General features: G+C 36.6%; 1 protein-coding gene across 2 annotated transcripts in view; it reads left to right on the forward strand.

The window, feature by feature from the left end:
* Cep128 (centrosomal protein 128) overlaps nt 1-17,629 on the forward strand; it is a 303,824-nt gene that overhangs the window by 234,418 nt on the left and 51,777 nt on the right. For both annotated transcript variants that reach the window (XM_042692797.1, XM_042692798.1), the window contains one exon: nt 11,428-11,477. In XM_042692797.1, coding sequence (XP_042548731.1) covers nt 11,428-11,477 — 50 coding nt within the window. The remainder of the gene's footprint in view (nt 1-11,427; nt 11,478-17,629) is intronic.

Below are 17,629 nucleotides of genomic sequence, written 5' to 3' on the forward strand. Positions count from 1 at the left end.
TTTGTCACATGCGCTTATTATCTGTAAACAGTCTTAACAATGAGAATAATTACTTAAACTAAGCCAAGAATCTGTTAGAGTTTCTAAAAAGTTTTGGAGAGATGATTGTCATACATATTAGTTCTGAATAATTGTTACTCATAGAGATTGAGCCACTCAACCAAGAGAACATTGAATTACCAGGCAGCAATCTACCTAAGTATAGAGCTTAAACTTGTAGTGCTAGAGAGATCTTCGCTATAATCTAGCAAATAATCTAATAAAATCTTATTTTATTTATATGATCATTGTAGCCCAGAAAGATTAAAATTTTCATCTTATAAATCAATACTAGAGGAAAAAGAACCAACATCTCCTGAGTTCCATTCTAGGTTTTCATACTGTGTATATCTCATCTTCTTTGAATAAACTTGGTAGAAACTTGCCCATGAACTTGAACACTGTTGCGTGTATAGCTATGAGTTTTGTTAGTATTGTTCTAATTGTGAGGTTTCATTTCTGCTAATTTCTTCAAACTTTTGCTAGAAGATGGCTACTTTTATAGTAACAAGTTTCAACCATTTTAGGAAGACCCAAAGGAGAATGTAGGAGAATAATATAAACATAATAAGGAGAACATAATGTAGGAGAATAAACATAATGTAGGAGAATAAACATAATGTAGGAGAATAATATAAACATAATAAATGTAGGAGAATAATATAAACATAATAAGGTAAATTTCAGTAATAACTTCAGAATAATTGTTTTGTAATGCTATTTTGTGTCATCTTACCTTTTGTTTTAGGGAGCAGATGTCAAGTGTTTGTTGCCCATGCCAACAAGCTATTGACATCTTAGCTTTCCAGACATCAGGGTAGAAATGTACAGATCAGGACCTAGCAAAGTACAAGTGAATACTACCCCCTACCCCTGCACCACTTATCCCTGTAATTACTGTCTCTTAAAATTTCCTGTGGCTCAGTGGTAGAATGCTTGCCTGGCACATGTAAGGTTCTATACTGTACACCACATATACACAAATATAATAAAAAGTACAAGCATTTACTATGGAAATCTTTTAATTTTATAGAATATTCTATATTTTTTCCTTTCTAGTCTTCTTGAAATGGCTAATCTGTCTTGAAGTCACTTTTCTGTTCTCCATGAAGCAAGGCAGAATAATGAAATATGCTGAAATAAAAGTCCAGTTTCTTTATTACACTCTTCATAAACAATCTGTCTAACCACTGTCATCACTGTGGTATCTTCTTGCGTTATCAGAAACATTCCTTCTGGTTTTTTACTATCTATAAAATAAGTAATTATTCTTCAGATCTCTACTTGAAATAATCCTCTGTTAGCTATAAGACAGCTTTCCACCACTATGATAAAATACTGAGAAAGTCAACTTTAAAAGGTTCATCTTTCAGAGATTTCAGTCCATGGTTTTATCCCCATTACTCTGTCCATGTGTTGAGGCAGTACTATTATGCAAAGAATGCATGGAAGAGGAATTCCACTCAGCTCATGGTATCTAAGAAGCAAGACAGAGTGAAAAGGGGTTGAGGTCCCAATGTCTCCTTCTAAGACATGCCTCCTCCTAATTTTCTTCAATTAGAATCACTGTGTAAAGATTTTACCAACTCCTAGTAGTGCCAGAGGCTAAGTCATAACATGGAATTTTTCTTTATGTCCTTTGTGGTTCCTAATGAGGACTTTACTGTTATTCTAATAGGTTGTTCCCCCTAAGCTGTGTTTTTTTCTTGCTGCTTTCAAAACATGTTCTTTGTTTTTTTATTTTAAATATTCTGACTGAGAAATACATGGATGAGAATTTTCCTTAAATTCATTGTTTGGGATTCACATTGTTTCTTCATTCCAGAGGCTTATATCTTTTGTCTAAATTTGGAAATGTTCAGTGGATAAATATGCTTATCATCTCAAAGTGAATAACACATTTTGTGAGGTTTCTTTCCTTTGCTTTATTACTGTATCGGTTTTTTGCTGAACTGTACTATAGCTGGTCACTCTGTTCTCCATTACCTCTTACTTACCTTGACTTTATTCTTTACATGAGAAATAGATTTCTAAATTTTTTGTTATTTCCCATTGTGTGAAGGGAAATTTTAAAAGTTGCTTGAATTTGTGAATTCAGCTGAAAAAATTGTTAAGCTAAATTAATATTTTCCTTTCACTTGCTAATAAATGGCTTCTCAGTTACTAATATGTTTCTTGGATCTTTTTGTTTGTCTTATTGTTCCATGGCTTGAACACAGGACCTTAGACTCTTGCTTGGCTTGCTTGCTGACAGCTGGTATTCTACTTCTTGAGCCATGTCTTTAGTCCAACCCTTGGTTTGGTTAATTAGAGATGGAGTCTCAAGGGCTTTTTTACCCAGCCATGATGTTCTACTCTCAGCTTCCTGAGTAGCTAGGATTACAAGCTGAGCAACTGATACCCAATTGTAAACATCTGATTATTTAAAAAAATAACCTCGTAAGATGGATGTATTGCACACTTGGCTTGGCCTTAAATGTTAATATCAGCACATATCTTTGATATACATATACCAGGCTGTGTATTGCATACCAGTATGTGTCCTAAAAAGTTAATATCAGCACAGTGTCTTTTATAGGGATGATGAAATTTTATACCTTTGCCTATATAATTATACTACAGTGTAGGTATAGTATTAGTAATAATTTTAAGGAACAAATTAAGAACTTTTTGAGAAGCTGAAAATAGGTGTGTGTGATTCCTAGTGAGAGAGCTAACAATCCTGGGGTCATAAATTATGACAAATGGTGCATTGACATTTTGTCCTTAAGGCCCTCATTTTCATTCACTCTTTTGACTTTGTAACAGGTTTCTTCAAAAGGCGTTTATTGAATTATGTGCATCTTTTTTGGCATGTTATATATCATATTGAAGTTATTTTTACTTCTGTAATTGTAGCCAGAAAGTATATGCCTCTTGTTTTTATTGGAGTGCATCACTTAATTAATGAAACTGCGAGATACATAAGTTTCCTGTTGCTGATATAATAAATTACAACAAATTTAGTGGCCTAAGCCAGTACTAATTTGTGTTACAGATCTGGAGGTCAGAGTCCTAGTGGGAAATCTGCAGGGCCGCTGTCCTTCTAGTAGACTCTTGCAAGGAATCTGTTTTCTCTGCTTGTCCAGCTTCTAGAGGCTTCACTAATTCCTTGGCTTATGTCCCCCCTTTCCATATTTTCAATGCAGCAATGACAATTGTGAGTCTCTCTTGTGTTGCTTTTTAATTACATTGGACCCACAGTGATAATTCAGAGTAATCTCAATATTTTAATACAGCATGATTAAAAAATTCAATTCTCAATTTCTTCCTTATCCCACTTTAATTTCTCAAGTCACTTTGTGACATAAGTTATGACTCAGTGTGTTTTAAGTCTTTATGAATGAAGAGATTTTGTTTGTTCATCGAGAGATAGATGCCAATACAGTTTCTAAATTTTCATTCAAGTCCTGTGCTTTTTTTCTGGCTGTCACCATTGGTTGATAACATATGTTCAGATCTTTGTACTAAATCATCGGAGAAAGAGTATTTTAAAATATAAACTCTGAAATGCGCTGAACTGGGATGTCTGGTCTCTAAAATGGCTTTGAAATGGGGATAGGGTTGTGGAACAATTGAATATAGTATTCCTAAACTTACATTTCTTTCGGTATCTTTTAATAGTTTAAAGGTTTTTTTTTAAAAAAAATTAGATTTTATTTTCTTTGTTATACTGAGACAAAACCCAGAGCCTTGCAATGGTAGACAAAGATTCTACCACTGTGCTACATTTTCATTCTTTTATTTTAAAGCTGAAGATTTAAACGTCAATGTACAATTGGGTAGGAAACATTTTTTTTAATTTGTAAATAACTTGAAGTTTGCATCTACTTCAAGCCAGGAATATCGGCAATGTAATGTATGATACATAAACACATAGATACATGTTGTCTATTTGTGAATTGTTAAACAGCTGACATTGTATGAGGTTAGTTTTAGCCTTAGAGTATAACAATTGAAAAAGCTTGACTTTTTTCCTTAAAGGCTGAAATTTAGGTGTTTTTTTTTTTTTTTTAACTATGCCAGTCCCGGGGCTTGGACTCAGAGCCTGGGCACTGTCCCTGAGCTTGTTTCCCAAGGCTAGCACTCCACCACTTGACCTATACCTCTATGTTTAGCTATTTGGTGGTTAATTGGATATAAGAGTGTCAAAGACTTTCTAAGACGTAAGGATCACATCTTCGCTTCCTGAGTAGGTAGAATTACAGGTGTGAGCCACTGGTACCTGGCTTGAAATTTAATTTTAATCTAAAGTAGACCCAGGAACCTGGGTCTAGTTCAATTGTGGATATATCAGAAAACTAACAGAATAATAATGATAATAATAATTAACAATAATGTAACAGTGATCAAAGATCATATCAAATATCCTGATCAAATAGTCCTTTTTGTCTAGATAGCCCTTTGACCAGTTTAGAACTGTGATTCCTTTTGTAATGATTACATTGTACTTTATCTACTCTCCTTCTTCATAGAAACAACAAAAACATGTAGTAGTTGGCTTGGTTAGAACCTTCATTCTGTATTTCCCAGTACCAGAACTATGAGGCAGAATGGGGAAGGCTATTACCCTGTTTTCTGTACTATAGATGCTTTTGGAGCATGAAGTTTAAATCTTAAAGGTTGTCAAAATGGAAAATTTTACCAGAAATGAATTCACTTCAAATAAAAACATGAGTACCTGTATTTGGGTGTTTTACTACATACCCAAGACAGACAGTGGACTATAAACCTTTCATTTATTGGACCAATTGAGCTCCATCTGTGGACCAGTATGTTGTTTCAGTGTCTGACACAAACCACAGGGATAACCATCATTTTTGAATGTTGTTCCTCATTTCAACCTATGTGTTTCCTGTGGTAAGACTTGATGAGAAAGCCCTCAACTCCCCTCACTGTGTATATTCACATATGTACCAGTGGGTGGCAGTATAAATGTCAGAGTTCGAAATAATGCGGCTCCCAATAATAAGTAGAATCTAAAGACACTGCTGAGTCCCCTTCTGTATATTTATTTTAAATTACAACTGAGCATTTGCCCACACATTTTCCAATTTTAAATTGTTTTGTCTTAAAAATAACAATAACAATTCTTCTCATGTGCCTGATACTGTTTTGAAAGTACTTTGCATATACATTTGCTCCTGGAATTTGCCCAGAATACTTCCACTGAATGGAAAACTTAAATGATACCAAGTTAATTATATAAAATAATATAGTATTTGTGTATAACGTATGCACTTTAATCCATTCCTAGATTACTTACAATAATGAACTCAATGTATACATATATGTGTATATTCTGTATTTGTTTTATATATAAATCATTCACACACATATCTGTATATGTTTATGTTTTTCTGTATTTTGTAAATGAATTTTTCATCCATGGCTGGTTGAATTCATGGATACAGAACACATAATACAAATGGCTTATTGTATTAATGTAAATCCAAACATATTTGGTTATTTTTTTAGTTTCTCTTTACTAGTATAATGAAATAGGATGAAGCTTTATCTATCTAATGTTATATTTAATTTAGCAACTATTCAACAGTCGTTCCTTAAAAGAAATGTTTTATTGCTGCTTTATCTTGTGATCTAGTCTGTATGTTGTATATTGAATATGCTTTACTAAAGTTACCATTGCCTTCTCTAATGTGTCAAATATTTGCTTTCCATCAAAGCCACATCTTGTGATGTCATTTATGATTGGAGGCATTTAATGTAGACTGCTAATAATTATTGGCCTTCTCACAGATTATTGAAGTTACATAATGCTTTAGTGAAGTTTGTGTGCTTTAGGAAGGAATTTTAAAATGTATTAGCATGTATGGCTGAGCTGGGAGTATGATTTAATTTCAGTACAAATCTTGAAAGGTAAAAGTGGCAGTCTCCATTTTGTGACAAAAAGTTGTAGAGCTTGATCCACATCATATTTAGTGCATTCCTGTTACATAGCTGTGGGATACTGCCAGAGCCACTGGATCTCAAGGTGCGAGGAAGCTGGAATACATCAGTGGGGGTTTTTTTTCCATCAGTGTACTTTGAGCTTTATAGATGTATCACGATCCCGTTGGGTCAACTTCAGCACAGAAGAGACGCTTGGTAGGCTGGCTCCTGAGATCTACACCTCTTCCCCAATAAGCAGCCACCTTTCTGCTTTAAAATTAATTACTTACAATGTATACTAGATTATGTGTATTTAACTTAAAAGTATAATTCTGTTTCTTCCAGAAGGATAAAAACCTGAGATTATATTATTTCTCTGTTCCCTTCTGTTCTTAAAATGTCAATGATTCCAATAACTGGAAAGCATTGCCCCATTGCCTGGGGTGTGTAGGTAATACCTTGAATGTAATTGTGGAGCTAGATGCATCATTAATGGACTCTTGAATGTGCTGCTTTATTTGGTTTCTTTATACCATGACTATGGTCCACAAGAGGAATGCATAATTTTAAAGAAAAAATATATTAATCTCTTTTGACAATTTACATTGTCTATTGCTTTTAATAAATGTCAGGACACATAGATTAATACTGAACAGAAACACACAGTAATTGAGTTAAAGGAGCCTAAAGCTAAATGCTTCTTTGCAAAGCAGAATCATTAATTCACTGTGTTCTGCTGCCAATCCTACTCTGTCCAGTGCTATATGTTGCTGTATTTCCATCCTGTTTCCATAGCTTTCTTGTCCATTATCAGTCAACCTGACATAATGTGAATGAGATATTTTATAGTAAAAGTTCTGGAAAAGCATAGTGAATTCTAAACTGGATCCTCAACATTCCTGTGAAGTGTCAAGTGACTAGATGTGTGTTGATCATGCACACCAAGATGGATGTGTTGGTCAATTCACCTTTTAAATACGAATAAAGAAATAAGATACCTGATTTCTTGGTTATCAGCGCAGAATTTTTTTTAAAGTATTTAGCCTCCTTAAACAGCCAGATCACTGGTTGCAAAGACTACAAAGGAAGTGGTACACAAGAGTCTTGGCAAAAACTGTGGTCATATTATAATACCCTATCTGTGCCAGAGAAATGAAAAATAGAGCTGAGTGAAAGAAAGCAGCTAGATTCTTCAATCCCCATCTTTTTTTACAAAAATTTTTTATTGTTATTGTAAAGGTGATGTACAGGTGGTACAGTTATATAAGTCAGGTGATGAATATATTTCTTTCTGGACAATGTTACCCCTTATCTCAGTCTCTCCCCGTTTTTCCCTCCCACAAGTTGTTGTATAGTTCATTTTCAGCATAGTATTTAGTAAGACTCACTGCTGCATTTGTTCACCTTTTGTTTCTCTATTTCTGTGCCCACCTTACCCTTCTACAGACAAATGAATGGACAAATGACCAAAAAAGAAAAAAAGAAAAAGAAAAGAAAAACAACAAAAGAAAAAAGCTTTTGTTTCCATTTCTTGGAATATAATAATAAGTATTATGTAAAATATAATATAAATATAATATAAAATATATTATAATAAATATAAAATATTATTTTATATGATCAATGCACAGGGGCATTACACCTCTGTGTTCTTCCCATAAGAGAATCCTCTTTCAGTCTCACTGTATGTGAATGTCTTGAGTCCTGTATAATTTATCATGTCCCTGTGCATTTTAGATCTAACTTCCACATATGAGAGAAAACATATGCCATCCGTCTCTGTGCTTTGTTTACCTTACTAACATGATTTGTTCTAGGTCCATCCATCTTTTTATGGAACTTTCTTCCCCTAATGACTATATTACATAATGAGTTAATACCAATCATTTGAAACTTGGAGCCAATCAAAGTAAAACACCAGGGCCGCTGTCGTTTTCACCAAGAAATCTTTTATTTGCTAATGTTGACAGGGGCACATGTGACCACAGCATTTTGTGAGGCAGTTGAATTGCTGTTTATATTCAACAACAAACCAGAGAATGCTAAGGGAAACAGGAACAACAGAGGAGCAGAGCTGCTCTACAGCCCTTTTCTCCCCAATCATTTGTTCTGAGGGTTGAACAAACAAGATTATTCATTATAATGAGGGGCTCTAATTGTACTCAAGTGTCACAATATTATGTTATTTCTACTCTCTAGAGGGCTCACCTGTGTCCTTTTGGCATGTATCTGTTTGTAGTAGTCACTTCCCAGCAGTGTTCAGTGACCACATTTCCTCAGCACAGATTAATCATTCTTAACATTGCAAATGTATGCATTTAAACCAAGCCTCTAACAAATATGCATTTGATAGGTAGGTGGAGAAGGCAATTTTGCCATTGAAGTATCAAAGATAGAGAGACAGCCCTGGCTGTTGACATCAAAAAAACTCCTGAAACAAATCAGAGTAATGCTAATGTGTATATAATTTTTTATTAGTAACAGTATGGAGAAAGGTATACTTAAGTCCTTGGCCGTACAAGTGAGAACATGCTGTGTTAGAGAAGAAGATAGGAAAGCAAAACCCTATAGATACGGCTTTAATAATAACTGAGACAATCTCAGGCAAACATTTGAAGCCTTTGAGCCTTACATCTTCATGTATTTATTGTAGAATTAAATATAGCAGTGTAGAACAGAAAACTCTTTCCAACTCTGAAGTCTCCAGTTCTCTGAGTTGAATTTTGCATATGGAAACTGTTCTTTCTGTTAATCCAGTCCTGTTAGGATTATCAAAATGTACTGCATATTTTGTCCTAGTCAAGAACTAGTCAAGAGACCTAAGCTAGGTTCATTTAGCTATTCTCAGAATATCATTTTGAGTGGACTGATGTAAAGATTAGAGGTGCTCAGAATACATTGTCCATTAGTTCATGCTACTATATCTGCCTACCCTGCTCTAGTTGTTATTCTTTTTAGAGTCAGAATCCTTTTTTTTTTTTCCTGAGTATGTTAATTACTCCTATAGCTTTCTAATACTTTTTTTTTCCTTTTTGTCGGTTGTGGGTCCTGAACTCTGGGCCTGGGCACTGTCCCTCAGCTCAACGCTAGTGTTCTACCACTTGACCATAGCACCATTTTCACCTTTTTCTGCTTATGTGGTGCTGAGGAATCGACTCCAGGGCCTCCTTCATGCAAGGCAAGCACTCTACCACTGAGCTACCTTCTCAGCCCCCCTTTTTAATACATTTTATAGGTTTATCAGTTAGCAACTGGTTGGTATCAGTTAGCAAGTTCTGGGTACCAAACTGTCCACACATCACTTCTTAAGCTCATGATTCTTTCTCTGATTTGAGGTTGTCACTGGGCTCAGCAGGGCATTTTGTATGGACTCTGTTGGGTTCCTGGCTGAGTCATCTATAGTCAGATTCAGTGCACTGGGCAGTTGTGTTTCTGGGCATTTACCAGTCGTCTGCAGGGACACCATTCAGCATGGTAGGAGTAGGAAGATTCCTGGACCATGTGTCTTTTACCATCTAGCAAGTTGCCCTGGGTCTTTTCATAGAGTAATGCAGGGTTCCTTGTGGAAAAGTAGAAACGTGAAAGGCCTCTTGAAGCCTCAATGCAGGTTGGCACAGAGTTGCTTCTGCTGTGTCCTGTTTCCTGAGTCAACTCAAGTGGCCAGCCAAGATGCAAGAAATGGAAAAATAGATATGCATGCCATCTTTACAGAAGTAGCTATAACATCTCAATACAAAGAAGTAAAGTACAAAGAGGAAGAATACTTAACCATCTGCTATACACACTCAGTTCTTTTCACTACATTATTGCTAAAGAACTGGATATACCATGTGGTCCAGGTGGTAGGGCACCTGCCACTGAGCATAAAACATCAGATATGCAGTTCGAATCCCAGTCTCTGACAAAAGCAAAAAGCATCCCCTAAAGCATTGACTTGTACCTCTATCATTGAGTTAACTGATACGGGAAAGTCTTAGGAGTCAGTCAGTCCCTCTAAGCAACATAGAATAAATCTCTTACTTCTCCTTAATGGCAGCTCATTGTATCTTACGGGAATTCCTTGCCGCTTCTCTGCAGCCTTCTCAACTACAAGTCTCAAAGGGCTGTCACCATTAATTGTATCATCTGCCACACTACTTAAGAGTCAGTGTGTCACCTGCCCAGCTATGTATGACATATACCACTGAGGCTTTTCCCCCATTATATTACTTCTTCTTGGTGTATCTGTTGTAGCACTCGCTAAAATAATCTCCATTTGCCTTTGTAGAAAAGATATATGTGGGGGTTGGGAAGGTGGCTCAGTGGTAGAGCACTTGCCTTGCATGCCTGAGGCCCTGGGTTCGATTCTTCAGCACCACATAAGCAAAAAGAAAAAAAGCCGGAAGTGGTGCTGTGGCTCAAGTGGTAGAGCGCTAGCCTTGAGCTGAAGAGCTGAGGGACAGCGCCCAGGCCCACAATTCAGGCCCCACGACCGGGTCCCCCCCCCAAAAAAAAGATATATGTGTATATATATCTATATTTTTTTGGTAAGTTATAGTGTGCTTTTATGCAGCATACCCTCTTGGTACTCTATATCATTCATAGAGTAAGGCAAATGCTAATTCTAACATGCGCTGCTGTAGGTGGTTCTAGTCAGTTTTTATCCAAGTTCTGACTCAGCCCAGACTCCTTTAGGTTTGTGAGATCTAATAAGATCATAGCACAGGGTGGTATAGCTGCAGGCAGAAAATTCTGCTTGCCAAATGTATTTTCCTTTATAGCGAGTTCATAAATTAAGGCAGGTCCCTGAGCCACTGTGCCTGTATGCATACATTACAACAGATCTCCCTTTGATTGGGCACCTTCCCTTCTAGCCACTAATTTCTCTGAGATGATGCCAAACTCCTGGGTCTATACCACTTTAACATTCCCTACCTCTCCATGTCAAATGATAATTAATATGACTTTACAGTTGAGGTGGTACTCTTCTTCCATTAATAATACCCATTATTTCTAGGTGTTTTAACTTGAGTTTAAAAATTGACTCTGGGGGTGGAACTTGACTTGGAAGCTTATGTTAAAGTGAATAGTTTGTTTCTAATTTTTTTCCTTTTTTGGTGAGCTTCCCTTTTAAAAGAAAGTTTGTGTTGCTTTTGAGTTGTGCATGTATTGGACAAAATTCCTAAAATAAGTATCGTTTTGGATATATAATTCATTTTGATGTCAGTCTGCAGTATCTCATAGACCTGAGACCTCCCAGGGGTTTTTACCCTGTCATTTGTGTGGCAGAGTAGAGCTCTGTTGTATTGCTTCAATTGCCCTCAGACTGAGATTTTTTTACACTGTTTCTCACAACTCTACCCCAAATTTTCTTTTTATGCCAGAGCATTTAAAGGTTCTTACTGAATTGTTTCTTGTGATAAGACACAATCCATTTTTACATCTCATTTTTATGGATGTCTTATTTTTCTATTGTAGACTTGGTAGAAGAGACACAAAGGAAAGACGAAGAAATGGAATCACTGCAGGTATAGTAACTTCTCAAATAGGGCATGTATTCTCATGATTAAAAATACTTGGTTTTTGCTCTGTTATCCTTTTTATTGCTATAAAGTAGACCAGAAAATGCCATGTGAAAGGTTGAAAGTTGAAATTGGAATTTGCTTCTTTTAGCAGTCTCTGAGAACACCTACAATATAAAGCAGGAAGCCAGCTCAGCCTGTAGGCTACTCTTGAAAGGAACCACTATGTCTTTGCCAAGTATAGTGGGAGCTTCAGCATCAGGAAAAGAATGCAGAATCCTTCAAAAGTCATGTCCTCCAAATCAAGGCTTATAAGTGGTAATGAATTGATGGAATCTACATTTTTCAAGTGAAAGTCAAGCATATTCTTCTAGTCCCTGAATGTTATCCTGATAGGAATCTTAACACTTACATGGAACTTAACATTTGCCTTAGAGCCAGTCACCAAGTGGCTTATACCTATAATTGTAGCTACTAAAGAGGTTAAGATTTGAGGATCTCAGTCCAAAGCCAGCCTGGACAGAAAAGCCCGTTAACTGGAGACTTTTATCTCCAGTTAACTACAAGAAAGCCAGAAGTAGAACTGTGGCTCAAGGGTAAAGAATTTAGCTTGAGCCAGAGAAGCTCAGGGACAGTTCAAACCCCAGGATTGACAGTTTTTTGCTTTGGCTAGCCTCTCAATTTACCATGGATTTATGCACACTTCTTGGACTAGAAAATTATGTTTGAAAGATTCTGCTAGAATTTTAATTGACATTTCCATGGTATGAACAATTGATGTTCAGTTGGCATCTGACAGAAGTTCTCTTCCTTTTACGTTGGGTTAACTCAAAAGAGGATAACTCAAATGTCTATCTTTATTAGAGAAAACATAATCAGTTTTACTCACATGACAGAACCAATTCACTTATGTCATGTTGGAGCTTACAAATAGTAAATAATTTGGACATTTAGAGTTCTCTTCATCGGCCTTGAGCTATAAGGCAGGACTAGAGGGTGAAATAATGAGCTGGCTTGGGTGCTTTAGGGATGAAGGTATTTGTTTCTGATAAATGGAGGATGGCCAAATGAAGTCCAAAGGAGCAGGGAAAATATTTTATGATTGGAGATTTTTCTGTTTTGACCCTTAATGACATTAATAGAAAATTGTGTAATTGACCTGAAGATGTTGTTGTTATAGTTTTGGATATGCGAGAAAAGTGGCACATGATAGCTTCAGTTTTGCAATTCTTTTTAGTCTCTTGCATTATATTTGGGCCTAAGAAGAAAGAGCACTAGTTTGGTGTAAGGCTATGAAAAATCTGAAGTATATTGCAGATTCTATTTCTGCTTATCCCGATGAAATTAATATCAGCAGTGCTTATTCCAAAATGAAAAGCTGTATTTACACTAAATGTGTATATTGAGAAAATAATATAATCTTATTAGGCATTTTAGTTATGTGTTCTGATTGCCATTGGCTCCAGAATATCACATATAAACATATTTATTAAGCACAGATAGTCTTTCAAATGACATTATAAATAGTTGTTATCTCATTTCTTGCACAATACAGATTTTGCAACAGTAGTCCCATTAAATTGAATAGTCAATGTTGCTTCTCAAATATTTATTAGATATTGGCACCATTTTCTTCCTACACGTCCAGCCAGTGCAATAAAAGGCACCAGCCGACCAGCTCTGGACATTTATAGATGTAGAATATGCTGTACAGTGCTCTACAACAGAACAGTTAAATGTTGGCACATTGTAATGGTGATTAATATCTCATACTAAAACTCTATTGAGAAGAGAGGAAACTGACACCTCTCAGAGTGAGGGGAGTTCAGAGTCACATCCCAGAAAGCCTTTAATGGAAAGTCTAGAGGAAGATCCATAGACAGTGCATGAATCCCTGAGTTTCTGCGTTGAGATATATGTGTTATATATGAAAGTTTGGAGGCTACTAGAAGACTAGTAAAAAATTAGTATGTAGGTTGAGTTCTTAAAGTAGCACAGCAGTACAATTCTGAGAAAATGGACATTTTCTAGAAAATGATGACAGGAAGGATTGGAGGTTAAAAACATAAGTCCTGGCTCTGCTTCTGATTCACTAGATAACCTTATAAAACTTAAATTAACTTTGCTGTGCCTATTTTCCCATCTGTAATATCACATCATGACACAGTCTTCCACAAGTGTTTAGTGTAGGTTAGATTGTTCTAGAAGAGAGAGCTAAATATTTAATTCTAATGTAAAATGTTAGCAAATCCTCCTGTCTCCAAACTGGGGTGATTTTATGTATTCCTTGCCATCTTAGAATTGTTCATAATTATATGTATAAGGTATTCTATTCACTCTTGGAATGAATAATCACTGAGCAATGATACGATGTGTGGCACTGTAGCAAGTAGAAGGGTCTATGGACAAGCTCCATGTACCAGATTACTTCTTGTCCTTTATTACAGACTTATCAGATACCAGTATTAAATGAGTGTTTAAAATAAATGTTGAGAAATGGCATTAGAGGGCATGTATAATAGGAACACTTAAGCTGTGTGAGTACAATAGGAAGTACATCAGTCCTGTCATAGGAACATCTGTCTTTGCTGTTGGAGGTAGGTTGAAATTGAATGAGAGTTCAACATAGTTGAAAGTTGATAGGTTAAGTGGAGCTGGAGTGACAATCTAAGTTAGCTTCCTAAAGGAACCCAGTGTTTAAGTGGCAAGTAAGAGTTATCTAAGCAAATTTGGCCTGTATGTAAAAAAAGTTTTAGGTCCCAGAAAGGATGTGGAAAGTCTTATGTGAAAGAAAGAACAATTTCACACTTCAGGGCCTGAAAGAAGTGCACTGTAGGGAGCTGGGAAGGTGGCTCGGCGGTAGATTGCTTGCCTTGCATGCATGAGGCCCTGGGTTCGATTCCTCAGCACCACATAAGCAAAAAGAAAAAAGCCAGAAGTGGCGCTGTGGCTCAAGTGGTAGAGCACTAGCCTTGAGCTGAAGAGCTGAGGGACAGCGCCCAGGCCCAGAGTTCAGGCTCCACAACCGGACCCCCCCTCCCCAAAAAAAAGAAGTGCACTGTATGGAATGGAGCACCTAAAAGAGGAGTTTGTAAAATACAGCTACTGTGGATGCAAAGTCAGTGAAAGGTTTGGAAAATAACAAAAGAAAGGCCAGATTTGCAGTTTGAATAGGTGACTGGCTATCAAGTTGAAAGTAACTGGGAGCAGATGAGACTGAAGCCAGCAGCACAATGAGACACCTAGTTGTTTATGAGACTCTTGGTTAGAGAAGGCAGTGCCCTGGGTTGGGTAGCAGCGGACAGTTTTAAGAGTAGTGATGGCTTCTTAATATTTTTTAGGATATATTTACGTTTGTTTTAAAGAAACTTTAAGATTGGTGCTTAGGAAGTAAAATGAAAAAAATAAGAATGCTCTTTGCTTTCTTTTTTTGAACAATTTCATCAGTGGTTGTGCTCATTAGTGGGAAGGGGAGTCGATGAGTTCAATTTCGCTCTTTGTCAGTGCCTAGTCAGCAGTGACAGTAGGGTAATAGGGGAAATCATGTAAGTCTTGCACTCAGGGGACTTTAAAGGAGCATGCAGAATTCCGTGTTATCAAATCTGGTGTCAGTAAAAGGTATAGTAGCAGTTAACTCTCAGGGGAAGGATGTAGGATGAGATAAAATGAAAGCCTAGGCCAAAGAAAAAGTCATTAGAACGGAATAAACATTTGTCCTATCTCTTCTGTTATGAGTTTTGGTTTTAAACCAAAAAAATTACTACCTACTGAGTGTTAAATTTTTGTCGTACTCATGAAATAACTCTCCTTATGTGTAATTTTCCCAAATACTCACCACTGAACACAAGGCCTTACCATAGTTGGTGTTCAGTAAATTTCTGTGGACTGACAAAATGAATGCCACACTACTAGTCTCTTATTTAATCAAACTTCTGATCCTGGATCTCTTCAAGTTTCAATCAATAAAGACTGGTTCTTGTCCAAGAGTTTTTTGTTTGTAGGGTCTTGCCATTATCCCAGGCAAAGCTCAAACTGGTGATCTGACTTTGCCTCCTCTGTGCTGAGGTTTATAGATATGTATCACCATGACAGTCCTAGAATTCATTCTGTGGGTGAGACTTCCATGTAATACTATCCTTTTGTGGCTATGTACACGCGCGCGCGCGCACACACACACACACACACACACACACACACACACACACACACACACACACACACACACACACACACACACACACACACACACACACACACACACACACACACACACACACACCATTATCTCTTTTTCACAGTTCTACCTTTCCCCTCCAGCTCTGCTTTCCATCCCTTCTACAAGGTACTTTTTGAAAGAAAAGTTTGTAAGAGAGTAACTTGTATCTTGGTGAGGAGCAGTGGAAAGGTTAAGATGGCAGGGGCAAAGGGATGGGCAGCAAGGAGGAGAATGTTTTCCATCTTACAACAAATCACAAACAACAGAGACAAATACATTTGATAGTGACAGTTACAATGCAGCTGGTAATTACCCAAATTTTTCATTGCAGCTTAACTTTGCCTGGCTTATTTTTTGTGACATTTCTTGGAGTTACATTGTGTGCTGCCCTTCTTAAAAACACAGCAATGTCTTTGACTCTAAATGTGCCATGCCTTATCAGAGTTCTATTTGAATATGAGTTTGAGGAACATTGACGCAAACAAATCCCTTCTTTAATCCTCTTGAGATCATAGGAAACAGTTAAAATAGGCACAAAAGGTAATCCACTTTCCCTCAATTTATTGAAATGTATTCGGTGACTTGGCACCTTGCTTGCAATGGCTGGTAATGTTGGCACTGCTGCTTTATTTTCATTTTTTCCCCAAATACCAACTTACATAGTTCACGTTTAAGTGATTATTGTTTTTTCCCCATGTTACTTTGTTTGACCCAACATGCACTAAAAAGATACTCTGCTTAAGAAAAGCTGGATGGTGCTGTCTATAAAGATCACCATGCCCAGGAGCTGAACAACTTACATGCCCCTCTTTTTTGCTAACTTAATAGTTTTCTTTCTTTATAATTTATTTCAAATGAACCAAACATAGGTAATGGTGAACATATTTTTTCCCTTCATTTTCCTTTGGCAAGGCTGTGAGTAAAAGATATGTGGCAGTAAGAATACTAACGTCATAGGACTGTTGAGAGCATTGTGATAAGAAATTTGGAAACCTTTGTGTCTGGCCAGGTATTCAATTAAGTTTTAATTGTACACACGGACTGTTGATTTGCATCTATCATGTGTGCATAATGCTGTATGCTGGAGATGTAGCAGAAAACAAATCCTACACTGACCCTGTCCTCAAAGAGTGCCTTTTTCCTTCTTTCTTTGTCCCCTCCCCTTCTGTTTCCCACATCTCCCTGAACAGCTGTGTAACTTAAAAGTCTTATCTGGGACAGAATATGCTAAAGAAAGTATCGTGTCTTTGGGTGGCTAAAGACGTAGCTAAATGTAGAGGAAGTAAAAAGAAGGAGCAATGTGACAATAATAAGACTGATTATTAACTAAATATGAATATCTCCTTTTCTTAAGGGAAGAAAAGAAGAATTTTAGTTGGAGCACCTATAATCTAAAAGTTGCTGCAGGTATTTCTGGTATTTTTGGTCATTAGGAATTTCATTAGAAATAGACTGAATCTTTTGTTTACTAAAACAGCAGTTATAAAATAAGGTTCTCTTGTCTGTGTGTGGTATGTGTGTGTGTATATATATATATGTGTGTGTATATATATATATATATATATATATATATGTATGTATATTCATTTATGCACATACTGGGGTAGAACCCAGTTCCCTCACATGTTCAAGGCAGGCATTCCACAGTTTAGCTTACCCCTGGCCCAGAGTTTTAAAAAAAATATTATGGCACTCATAAAGCTCTGTCGTGAAGGATATAGAATAGCATTAATGCCAGGCAGTTTTTCAGATGCCCTATGATTACATTTAATTTCTCCAGTAGGGGGCTCTTTAAAATACTCTGGAATGTTCTGTTTGAAGAGTTTGATTATTATTATGTCTTTGGAACTACTTTACGTTTGTAGGGGAACATGTTGGATTTTGGTTTTGTTATCCCAATGGTGCTTAGGCAAAATGTTTTAAATGAGCAAGATAATCTTTT

Source organism: Dipodomys spectabilis, unplaced genomic scaffold, assembly GCF_019054845.1.
Source record: "Dipodomys spectabilis isolate Male_0828 unplaced genomic scaffold, ASM1905484v1 ptg000157l, whole genome shotgun sequence".
Classification (NCBI taxonomy): domain Eukaryota; kingdom Metazoa; phylum Chordata; class Mammalia; order Rodentia; family Heteromyidae; genus Dipodomys; species Dipodomys spectabilis.